The sequence below is a fragment of the Tiliqua scincoides genome, chromosome 2 (assembly GCF_035046505.1).
Source record: "Tiliqua scincoides isolate rTilSci1 chromosome 2, rTilSci1.hap2, whole genome shotgun sequence".
NCBI classification, from domain to species: domain Eukaryota; kingdom Metazoa; phylum Chordata; class Lepidosauria; order Squamata; family Scincidae; genus Tiliqua; species Tiliqua scincoides.
The window spans coordinates 106,690,908-106,704,040 of NC_089822.1; the positions used below are offsets into that span (position 1 = coordinate 106,690,908).

The following is a 13,133-nucleotide window of genomic DNA, read 5'->3' on the forward strand; positions in this document are numbered from 1 at the left end:
TCCTAAACATGAGCTTGCTAGTTAGCATGAATGCAGGGGTGAGCTGCAGGCTTTGCCTTTGAGAACTGTGAGTATAAGACGGTAAACTATCCCCACACATGCCAAAATGTCCCTTGCAAATGGTCTTCTCCCCAAATTGTTCTTCCTACAGGCAGGCATCAGTCTCAGAGCCCAGCTTGGGCAGGACAACGATCAGAAAATATAAAACAACGCTTGGAGAATTGGCCATCATAGGAAGAATTTCTTCTTCTTCTGTGAAATAATGCATTATCTATGTATAAGAACTAGCTTTGGTCCAGTAAATGTAAAACATCAGTATCATAGAGTTCAAAACATAATGACCATTACTGTGCAGTTAAACGTCTTTTTTTTCCTTCTGTTGTTGACAGACCAGATTCCTTTTTTCAGTTTAAAACTCATATTATGAAACATTTTGTATAAACTAATTATACAGGCACGAGTTTGTCTGATTCCTATGGAATATGGCATGGAAAAATCTTCCTCGTGAGAGGAGTAATTTAACCAATTGTTTAAAAAGCTAATTTAAAATGGCTGAATAATTGGAGTTTTAAACTTTTTTTTTTAATATAGTGTCACACTGAGGAAAGGGAGTTGCTGTAGCTGTGCGATTTAACCACAATTATTGCTGCATATACGAGGGTCGCCCAGAAAGTAATGCACCACATTTTTTTTCTTCAACAATTATTTATTGAACACAATGAAACTTACACACAAGAAAGAATGATGTTTCTTCTACACTCCCTATTTTTCCACGTAATCTCCGTCCAGTTCTATGGCCTTCCTCCAGCGAGACACAAGGGCATGTATGTCCTGTCGGTACCACTCCTTGTTCTGGTCACGAAGCCATTTCTGCACTGTGCAAATCACCTCTTCATCATCCTCAAAATGTCTTCCGCGAATGGCATCCTTTAATGGCCCAAACAAGTGGAAGTCTGAGGGAGCTAGGTCAGGGCTGTAGGGTGGATGGGATAACACAGTCCAACCCTGTTTAGCGATGTGTTCCGAAGTCCTCAAACTTGTGTGAGGCCGAGCGTTATCATGTTGAATCAAACATTCACCTGGGTTGTTATGGCGCCGAAGTCGCTGGAAGCGCTTCTTGAGTTTGGTTAATGTCTTCACATAAGCTTCAGAATTAATGGTGCTGCCTCTTGGCATCACATCAATGAGCATGACGCCCTCACAGTCCCAAAACACAGTGATCATGACCTTACCGGCGGAAGCAGTTGCTTTGAATTTTTTCTTCTGTGGAGATTGAGGAAGACGCCATTCCATCGACTGTCGTTTTGTTTCGGACTCAAAATGGTGAACCCAGGTTTCATCACCTGTCACAATCCTGGACAAGAACGCTTCCCCCTCATCTTCAAAACGTTTCAGCAACTCGGAAGAAATGTTTTTTCTGAGAGATTTGTGGTCCACCGTAAGACAGCGCGGAACCCATCGTGCACACACTTTTGAGTAATCAAGAGCACGGATGATTGCATCCACACTTCCTTTGCTGATTGCCAGCTTCAGCGCCAACTGCCTAGTCATTATGCGTCGGTCCTCACGAATGAGCACATCAGCAAGCTGCGTCTTGTCAGGTGTGACAGCCATGGATGGCCGCCCTGAACGCTGCAAATCTTGGAGCTCTGCCGAACCGCCTTCTAATGGCCTCACCCTCTGCGCCCAGCGACTAACCGTACTTCTGTCGACTGCAGATTCTCCATAAACTGTACACAAACGTTTGTGAATGTTCCCAACAGTTTCTTTCTCTGCAGTGAGAAATTCAATGACGACACGCTGCTTGTAACGTAAATCACTTACAGACGCCATTTTGAAACACGGCTGCAACTACGCTATCTGTCTGAAGAAACCAAAAATTTGTGTGCGCACTCCTGAAAATTCAAATAATGTATATCTAAAGTTTCGTATTCATACCATTACTGTAGGCTGAGAAAAAAAATGTGGTGCATTACTTTCTGGGCGACCCTCATATTTGTGTGTTTAAGTAGCCCTGAGTTCTTTGATAAAATTACATTGTGGGAATAAAATTACATTTTTGTGGTGAATTCTCTGTCCTGTCCTGTCCCCCAATTCGTAATCTATTTTTGTTTTGGACGCTTCTAATCCCCTGGAAGCTTTTGTGTAGCCTAGGAGGTTGTCCTGCTGTGGTCTTTGTCCTTTGAAAACAGCATTCCAAACAGTTATGTGACTGGATAAATATTGGTCTTCTCTGGGCTTCCCCCAGACAATAGCTCCTACCCAAGCCTCTGAAGTAGTGATATGCCCAGCAATTAGCCAGCCAGACCAATCTGCCTAACTAAAGGGGATGGATGAGGCAGTCAGGTGGTTTTTCTCTCATCCAATCAGTGACATAAACAAACCAAGGTTTATTAACACCAAACACAGGGATGCTTGGGTGTGCTTTGTCAGATCTGCCATTGGAACTAGTGGTTTCTTTGTGGAAGGCACATTACTCGCTAGTAAGTACAGGGACTGGGATCCTTGGGACCCCAGAAGTAGGTAACTAGAGGGATTATATTTTAACTAGATGGGTTTAATTAATTTTTTTTGGGGGGGGGGGGTTTGCAGATTTTATTCTAACCCAACCTTGACACCCCATCAGAGTAGCTGTCCAGGTCAAGAAGGGAGGGAAGGATTGATCACCCTCAACATTTAAAGCACTGGGAGAGGAGTGTCCAGTGGTCTTCTCCTGCCCTCAGCAAATGGACAGAGAGCCCTCTGAGGAAGTCATTGTGGGGGCCTCTGAGGAAGCCCAATGAGAAGGGCAAGAGGAGGTAGCAATGACACAAATCAAGCAGTTGAGCAACTCACACTGCTGTTGCCTGCTGCACTGGAAGGCTTCAGAGGGTCAGTAGGTTGGAGTTGCTCAGCAAGCACCTGACCTGGCCAACCCTGAACAGTTGACCCTCATATAGGATAATCCAGTTTGAAACAAAGATACCAAGAAGAAGAAAAGACAAATAGGCAGAGATGCATTATGGGTCTTTGCATCTATGTACATTTGACATAAGATAACCATCTGACATATAATTGGTTTGATAATCTCTGTTACATAATAGATGCATTCAATGCTTTATAAACTGGAAGAAGATGGTGGAGTCCTAAGTTACACATCTGACATAGTATGATATATAGATCACATATGCCTTTTGCACATATGCATATTACAGTACTGTATATATTGATATACTTGGCTGGATACTGCAGAGCAGTATTTCTCAGACTGTGAGTCGGGACCCACTAGGTGGGTCGCAAGCCAATTTCAGGTGGATCCCCATTCATTTCAATATTTTATTTTTAATATATTAGACTTGATGCTACCATGGTATGTGACTGCATTTGGGGAAATATTTCAGACATGTACTCTTAACAAACTACTATGTACATTCTTTTAACAATTGTAGTAAATGGAACTTACTCCTGGATAAGTGTGGGTAGGATTACAGCCTCAGATTGGGAAAAATATTCCTGCTTGTTGATGTCACTTCCGGTCATGACATTACTTCCAGTGGGTCCTGACAGATTCTCATTCTAAAGAATGTGCAAGAATCACTGCAGCAGAGAATGCCTGCAAGAAGGCCCTAGCAAAGAGAGTGGAAGGCGACACTTGTGCTGCAAGAGCTTTAGGTAAAAGTTGTGTCTTTTTAATGCTATGTTAAAATGTAACCACATTGATATTCTTACAGTGATTAAACAAGGCTTAGGGTTTTTAGAAATCCTGCAGTTAAATATTACATGGAACATGAGGAGATAAGTACCAAAGCATACTAGCAAGCTCCAAGTTATCATTTCGAACGCGTTGCTAGTCCGTCAGTATTCATCCACCCCTTTCCCCTCAACACAAGAGCCTGATGTGAGTCGATTCTCCAGTCTCTGAGCTCCAGGATGTTAGCAGCCACTTACAACATATCTAAGGAAAGGTATTGATTCACACTGACAGGTCTAGTTTCCCCTTCTGGGATAATGCCGTTCCAAATACAACCACTTTTCACCTTGTCATTCCTGGGCGGGTATAAATATTTGCTGTTCAGGAAAATCACTCCTTTTACGTGTTGCAGGCAAATGGATAAATCAGCATTAAGACTCAGCAGGCAGCAATGCAGATGACCTTGTCTTTTATTGAGAGGTTTTTGAAAGGAGGGGAGAGGAAAAGGCACAGAGTTATTCAACCATACATTCTACAAACTGTACAAATTAAAAGGCAGTTTTACAGCTTTACATTGGCAATGTCTTGCCCAAGGCAGGCAAGCGTCAGAAACTCTTCAGCTGCAGTTCTGAGCATGCTTCTTTCATTGGAAGTGCTGGCACCAGGTGCTGGGGGTCATGGGGCAAGGTCTGCATTGGGCCTGCCCCCAAAAGCACCCCCTTTTGCTACTCAGTAGTACATTGGGTACTATCACTGCCACCCCTGTGATGGTTCAGAGGTCAGATTAGCCATGTATGTTGTCCAGGTTGACCTCAGATGTCACCTCTTTGTTTGGAAGTTTAATTTTCTAGGAAAGTGGCCCTAAATGTATTGACTCAGATGTGCAATATCATACAAAATGTCACAGAAAACACTTTCTACCTAAAATTTTTGCAGACACAGTGCAATTCTATGCATGTCTACTCCGAAGTGAGTCCTACTGTTTTCAACAGGGCTACCCCAAGAAAGTGCATATAGGATGGTAGCCTGAGTGAGCCACACTTTCTCATTTCTCATGTTAACCAAACATGAGCCAAACATTTCTCATGTTAACATTTGGAGCTTTTAAATACAGTATGGCAAACTCCAGAGAGATGAAACAGATGCAGACTAAATATGATCCCATAAATTTAACTCTTAGAGGAATATCTACCAAGACAGCTATTTAAAGACTGTTTATTACATGCACTTCCTAACAAGGAAAGGCTATGAAGTTTGGGGTGTTTTAGCTTGAAAAAAGGTGATGGGGTGATTTGCAAGTTCCAGCTGTGCATTGTGTGGAGAGGGTGAATAGAGAGATTTTTCTTCCCCCCTCTCATAATACTATAAACTAGGGATCATGAATGAAACTGACTGGCAGGAAATTTAGCCCAGACTAAAGGCGGTAATTCTTCACATGGCATATAATTAGCATATGGAAATAACTGCCAGAAGATGTGGTGCTTGCCAGTAACCTGCATAGTTTTAAACAGGGATTGAACAAATTCATGAAGGCCAGAGGTCTATTAGACAGGGATGGGAACTCAAGAATTGACTCAAGCCTGAGATGCTAAAACATGACTCGATGTTTGCATGACTCATGTGTAATTCGAGTCACATGTCTCTTAACCCATATTTGCCCAGCCCACAGCTGTACACATTTGGTCCCTGTTGCATATATGCAACATTGGGCAGAAATGGCTTAAGTTTTGGGCCACTGATCTGGAAATGAGTCCCCACATGTGCAGACTTGAGTCCATCAGTATCTGGGTGTGCTTGCTTACTTTTTGTTGCTTCTGCACCACACGAAAGACCTCCTATGGCGATCTGGAAGTTGGCATTGACTGCTACGTGCAGCAGGATAGGTTCAGCCAGGATGCAGGGACTGGGGGAAGTGGTGAGCGGAGGAGGAAGGTTTAGTTTTGAGTAGCTGAATTGAGCAAGAGGCAAGGGGAGGAGGAACACAGGTCTAGACAGCTCACGGGGGAGGGAGGCAGGACTGGCCTCTCTTGTTCATCTCCCAAGGAAGGAACTATCCATTGGACCAAGGATGAGTTGTCTGATTTTTTTTTCTTTGGGGGGGAGGGGGTTGGTTGGCCATAGGAAAAAATGGCTTTCAGAAGCCTAGGGAGGGGGAGAAGGAGATGGGGCAGTGAGGGGAGGTGGCTCCTAGAGTGAATGAAAATGGGATGCTTCCAGCCTGCACATACCTCCGAATCTGAAACTAAGTAGGCGGGAATGTCAGGCACATTCCTCATCATTGCAACTCACTTCCACATTTGGAGTGATGGCTGCTGGTTGTGGGGGGACATCACATACTTCCTGGGTGCATTTTTGTGTTGTTAAACCTCACACACACAGCCCACCAGCACTTCCGTTTTTTCTGTGGAGCCAAACCTCACACATGTATCAAAAACACTTGTGACTTAAGTCAAAAAAGTCAGTAAAGGGCTCTGGATGAGTCCCAATGGCCACCCATTATGACTTGTGCAGGAGTCAAGTCAAAGAGGGCACTTGGGTCTTGACACGAGTCCGGTGAAGGTGTCTCTGGCACATTCCTGCTACTGGAGGCCATATTCTGTGAGCTGGACCATAATCACTGCCATAGAAATTCCTTAGTATTAAGCAAGGATGTAGGGGAAAGACCCAAGAGAGCAGGATGACATAATGGGGCCATGTGGACAATAGCAGATGAGTATGCACCTGATTTGTCATTATTATAACTCCTTCTTCATATGAAGTTGTGCTATTAAAATGCCCTTTTCAGAAGAACTCCTTAAATGTTTCTTGAGGATGGCTTCAAAACTGCCTCTTGTGACATGATCGCTATTCAAAGTCAGTTCAAGTACAGGAAGCGCTCACCAGCATCCACAATTGTGGTCACTTTGAGTGGTAATGTTTGAGGTCACTACATCAAACATTTCCACACCCCAGATTTAACATCTGTGAAGCCGGGAATGTTACTGCCACCCATTGTGGTGTCAGATTACTCCATCATGCAATTGTAGCAGAGATAGGAAAGGCTTCAGGTGACCGCCATACTATTCTCTTTAGAGACAATACTAGAAACCAAATCCATTCATCACTGGCATGGTTTCTAGGTGCCAAAAGCTCTCCCATGTAACAGGCTGAACTACTAGTCTTGTTTCCAAAAAGGCCTGTGTCGGGGTTCCCCTCCTCCCCCGAGTCCCCAGCTTACCCAGGGAGGAGGCTTCTGGACCTGAGCAGAGGCAGCAGCCTTCCCAGCCCTCTCAGGAACAACCCTGGCAACTCCAGGTGAGAGGAGGTGGGAGGGAAACAGAGAGAGGAAGGGGAGGAGTTGTGGTAAGCCCAGGGAAGGGCAGGCCCAGAGACAGGCCCTTTTTATACCATCCCTGTGAGGGAAGGGGAGGGGCCAAAGGGGAGGGGTCTGCCCTACATAAACCTGGAGGCCAGGGATGACAAGGCAGTTGGGAGTTAGGAGAGCAGGCAGGAGGATCTGCTACTAGCAGCCCCTGCTCCTGACTAACGAATGCTGCCAACCCAAAGAAAGGGAACCGGGTGACGCAACCCCCCCTTCTTGTGGGGAACGAGTCTGAGGCTTCCACAAGGGGTCCCCCTTGGAAAGGCCGGGCGGGCCCTCCCCTCCCCCACAGGGAGGCCTCACATCCTACAATGTATGTTTCTTGTGAACTAGCTCTAAACACAGTTCAAACCCCAGAACTATGTCCCACCATTCCTTAGAGTCACACTTTTTTTAAAAAAAAAAGTGTATTAACGTTAAAGTGACAGAACACCCGAAACTCAGAGTATTTTATGCACCAAGTTTCTTAAAATTGCTTCAACACAAACCTTTTGGATACATCTTTCAATTTTAATAAAAAGTTAAAACAGTAAAACACACCCCAACACGAAAATAACATCTGACCAAAAGCAATCTGAAAACTAGAAGTAGCATGTGATTGATGTTTCCTTAGCAGCAAGTGATCCCCTAAATGAGTTTTGCCTTTTAGCCAAAGGCTGGACATGCCAACACATCAGACCCATTAGATTCAATCCTGGAAAGACATTTTCAATAGTTTAATCTTCCCCTCAAGAGCCAGGCCTACAACTTGCTTCAGATTTGCCAACCATTCACTAATATATACATCAAATTTCCACATACAAGAAATGCTGTACAGTCTTCTAAACTGCTACTTTCACTTCTTTGGCTAGGAACGGTCGTTAAAGCAACCAGTCATTTAAGGGACATGAAAGTGCTTATGATGAAAATCAGGTCTTCCATTTCTTCAAAAAGTGCCTTGATTAGGGGTGACACACACAAGTATAGTACCAGATGCTGAGACAGCTGACATTAGAGGGTTGTTTTTTTAAAAATAAGTGTCAACACAATTCAATGGGACTCAATAGCAGCTTTTCAGTGTCCATCTCAACCCACGGCAGAACTATAAATTCAAGCACTGGAAACACCTTGCCTCTATCATCAGAGCTTATAAAGTTGTTCAACATATACAAAGTCACAAATCTTAAAATAAAACACACGTAAGATCACGGCAGTTAGAAGACACCTTGGGGATAAAATCAGCTAGCAAAGCCAAAGGCCTAGGGGAACAACAAATGGGATGCTTCTCCTGGAACGCCAGAGTCTCAGCAGAAGTAGGATATGACAAGGCACAGGTGAACTAGTTTAAGGACTAGCCTTTTCTAGACTGAAGGCTAGCTAGTGAAAGAGCAGAAGTTCCCAAGAAGCCTCTCATAGATTTTTTTTTTAATGACTCTGTAATAATGCATCCAACTATTTGGTTTAACTTGATCAGTAAGCAAGGTCCCAAGTGCTTCTCCCCTATACTCACATAATAACAGAGTACAGTTGCTCCTTGTTTTACATGAGGATTACGTTCCAGGATCAGACTGTAACACTAAAACTGTGTATACTCAAAGCACCTCTTACAAACTGGCTGGGTTCAGGAAGAGGAGGAAAAGAATGATTTACTGAAGGCTTTTAGGATCTGCAGTTTCAGAGCTGCCTCCCCTACCTCAGCTGACCTGTTCCTCCTTTTTAAGGGCACAATGTTCATTAGATCTGCTCTTCCAAGAGCAGTTTTCTTTAGTCCCCCTTTCCTTCCTGCATCTTTCAGGCTTTTGAATTAGAAGCCCCATCTGCCACAGAGACATGGCTGAAAGTTTTCAGTGAGGGAGAACGAGAGGAGAAAATTGTGCACTGAGAATCTCCTGTTCCTTCCCCTTCCAGCGCACATTTATATTTTAGCACAGGGTGGAGGGATATAGCAGAACTATACACAAAATTCAAGAAAAATAAAAATGCTAGTGTTCAGAATTATGTGGGGTGGGTGGGCTGGCAGAGGAATGTTCCCAGTAAGTAGTCATTTGGTGCCCAACCTCAGCCCAGCTCCCACAACTGAGACCAAGTCTGAGCACAAAGAAAATTGTTGCCTTTGCAACGGCTAGGGAAAATGCGATTTTCCTGCACACAAAGCAAAGAAGAAACATACCTGGATTCTCTGCAATAACTGACAAACGTGAATTGACCATCTATTATATCCTTGTTTGTGAATATAAATACCATTAGAAACAAAATGCTGAGTTGCAGCTGTAGTAGAAGACTTGTTTTCAAAGCCTCAACACTTAAAATGACCTCAAAAGCATTGGTCCTGTGAAGATTGGTCCATAAATAAATCCAGCATGAATAAAAGTCTGCTTTAACCCAGACACATTAATTGGCCTTGTAGAACTTTGGAAATGCAGGCAAGCATCTACAGTGGAGGTGCAGCATCAACAGTCCTACTGACTTGTACAAGCCATGAAGCAACTATCACAGGTGGAAGAGGCCAGTACCTAAACTATCAACAGATGCTGATCTAGAAGTTATTCACCAGCAGAGTAACTAGCTATCTTTTCACATGTTCAAAACATGGCTTAACTCAAGTATCCAATGCCTACACAGTAAGTCAAGTCCAGTGCAGCATATGCGACAAAACCAGACTGAAGTCCAACTCCAGTAACAGTGGACCCAATAAATGCAGTCAGTTTATAAGCTAGAAGAGCTTTTTAAAATGGGCATATTCTGCATGACCATTCTTTCTTGCATTGCCATCTTGAGTGCTGGAAAAGTTTTCAGGGGCTCCCATCTCTGGTGTCAAATTTCTTCTCTCCCACACAGGAGAAGAAAGTGAGTATGTTGAACAAATACATGCAAGTATATATCCACTTCACTGGGAAGCATGGGGTAAGACTATACCATATAGGTTGTGTTACTCAAATCCCTCCATTCTAAGTATCCCCTTTCCTTCTAAGAGGGACAAAAGATTGTGTGCTGCTATGCACACAGTCACACACTTTTGGAAGAAAAAAAACATTCTGTGTAAACAAAAGACTGTAATCCTTCAACCACAAACAAAGCAGCAAGCAAATATGAATGGTTTGATTACTTATGCTTTCCTTCAACCTCATTGGCAAGAATCTGCTACTCCGCCCTTTTTTGTAAAGACAAAGTTAAGCTACAGCAGACTAAGCATTGCCATTCCAATGAAACTACCTCCTGCAATATATAGGTATCACAAAAAATATAGAGTAACAATACTCAAAGGTAAGGAGATAGTAGGGTAAACATCAGGGCTCTTATATTAAGGATTAATAAGAACTTTAGAAAAATCTAAAGTTATAGGTGCACCATTACTGTGAATTCACTGCCTTTTAGGTCAATCAGTCTGTATTAGTGGTCTCCACTCTCTGTATTGCTGTGTTCTGCAGACCACCTTTATATACTATTTTTGTACCACCTTTAGAATAAAATTCCACAGAACAAGCACAAACAACATTCACAGTACAACTGTTATACCTTGCAATACTTCAAGATGTTTGTTCCCATCAGATGGTCAATAATGGCTTTCCTACAGTCAAGTTTCACCAGGATAAAAAATAAATCCAAGCTTAACAATTAGGACAATCCCAACAAACAAAGGAAAGTCCACCTCAAAGGAAGAAATGTGAACACATGCAGCTACACACAGTTCATTCTTAGGATTTGTAACTGGCATCTCATCATGTGTGGCTGGCAAATTTCTGATCTGCACCAAAATCAGGAATGATCTTCAGCTGCCAGAGCAATTATTGGTAACACGCAGTCATCCAACTGCAACAACTCTGAATAACGTACTGCTTTTTTCCTAAAAGCAGACACAGTAGTGCTGTTCATATTTCTTCTGCTCATCAGTTGCTTCTGGCTTGCACACTGTTGTGCAGATTTATTGGACTAGATACTTCAAAAACACATTTGCTTTATCCATCACTTAATCATTTGTGTCTCTTCATCAGCATCATAGAACTCTTCATCTTCACTTCCACTTTCAGCTGAACTATCTTGGTCCGACTACAAGAAAAATGAGATTCTGATATCAGAGATACCCTTCCACAAACATTGGCTATGATGCTTCACAAACACAACTGATCCGTTTGCAAGTCATTGAAAGGCATTTTCTCTAATATATGGGTGGGAAAACCAAAGACAAAAAGGTAGTGAACTATTGCAGCCCAGTCTTAGTCCATCTGGAATACATCCACGGCAACCTGCAGTTCTACTAAACTAACTTACAAAGTTGTGGTAGGAATTACCGGAAGGACATATGCTTTGAACAATCTGAAGTCCTATAAAAGGGTCACTACTATTATTACAAAGTAAACAACCTGACCAAAGTTACATGAAATAAACATTGCTGATTTTGATTGCATGTAAGTGTTTCATTGGCATGTCTGGGGTTATTATTATCCCCCACTCCTTACAGATCCCAGTGACATTCACAATGCACGGGAAGTGACAGAATGCCACCCACGCCAAATTTGGGCCCTCCTGAAGTCTCTTTTCTATCTTCTTGTTCATCCTTTCGTATACTTGGCCTAGCAAGGTAGGAATTCAACCTACCTAGCGTCAGTGGCTTCTCCTTAGTTATCGCTCCCCAATATCACTATGATGATGGCTCCCATAAGGTGGGAGTAAAACCTGCTGCTACTCATCTATGCTTCCTCCATTGTTAGTACCAACATCCTTTTCCCTGGCTGCTGGCAGGGAGGAGAAGCATAGGGCAAGCAGAGCTACGTGGACCTCTTCTATTACTAGATAGCGAACTGTTCAGAACCAAACTTGCTGGCTGCAGCCACTCAGCTTAGACTCAGAGAAGTCCAGTCCACCTTATGCACTTGTGGAGCATCTCCTTCCTGCTGGGTGGGTGGGTAAGTGTGTGTGTCATGCAGTACACACTTCCAATTCGAACCCCTTGGCAGCAAGGAGATGTGCCATCTCCGCCAACCTCAGTGATAATAGGTCCAAGAATTGTTAAATTCTCCAACCCAAGAACTGTGTGATTCTACAATTGCCACTGCCACTTCAGTTGATCTATGAGCTCTTTTTCCCCTAGAAGTTAACCAAGTACACTCTGCCTCCTACCTGATATGAATATGTCCTGGATGCCAAGAAAGCCTTTCAGCAACTGCCTGGGATAACTCAGATTCATAAATAAAGAGGACTCAGCACAGACGAGAGCTCAGATTTACCCAACCATAATTTCAGCCAAGAGTTCCCAAGAGTATTCTAAAAGGCATGACAAAATACTTGATCTCTTCTTGGAGCCCAGGAATCAGAGGCTATGACACCTAGAGCCCAATCCAATGCATGTCTACCCAGAAGTAAGCCCATTATAGCCAATGTGGCTTACTCCCAGGTAAGTGAGGATAGGATTGCAGCACTAATGACACAACTCTAATGGGACAAGATTTCTTATTCAACTTGACAGCTGTTTTCAAAAGGATTACAATACACACATACCTGTGAGCCTTCTAGTGTCTGCAATGACATGGCTTCATCCCCCAGCCTCCGATATGAGGAAACTTGTAGATCAGATATTGTCTCTAGCAATGGGCTATTCAGGGTTTCTGGCAACAACAAACTCAGAAGGCCGGACAACAGACCTGTCACTCCAAACACAATATATGGCAGAGACCATTGCACAGATTTCTGTAAAAATTAAGAACAAGTATTAGTAACAGAGCAGTAACATGGGCTAAAATTACATTTTCATACTAATCCCAATTCTTGGTTAAGATGTTTTTGCACATTCAATTATTTTCCAGTGTTCTGCAGTGGCAAAGCATCTTAGACGTTTTTTAAATACAAATAGTCTGACACCTAAGGCATGCAATGACCCTCTATTTTTTAAGCAAGTCTATCATCAAGCTCCAGATAACCAAATCCACCGATAGCTCATCTGCAGGTTTAGGCACCTCGTACTATCACTTTTATTCACAAAACACACACCCCTAGCCTGGAAAAGACTAAAGACTCACCAGGCAAAGAACAACAGAGCACCAACAAAAAAAAAAAGAGGTTTCGACCCTTGAAAAGAACATCACAACATAAGAACTACTGACGAACATCCAAAATGCCTACCACGTT

General features: G+C 43.0%; 1 protein-coding gene across 1 annotated transcript in view; it reads right to left on the reverse strand.

Moving 5' to 3' along the window:
- Positions 1 to 7,412: 7,412 nt before the first annotated feature.
- SLC22A15 (solute carrier family 22 member 15) overlaps positions 7,413 to 13,133 on the reverse strand; it is a 31,512-nt gene continuing 25,791 nt past the window's right edge. The window contains exons 11-12 of the mRNA XM_066614997.1: positions 12,507 to 12,695; positions 7,413 to 11,057 (exon numbers count right to left, since the gene is read on the reverse strand). Coding sequence (XP_066471094.1) covers positions 10,974 to 11,057; positions 12,507 to 12,695 — 273 coding nt within the window. The 3' untranslated portion in view covers positions 7,413 to 10,973. The remainder of the gene's footprint in view (positions 11,058 to 12,506; positions 12,696 to 13,133) is intronic.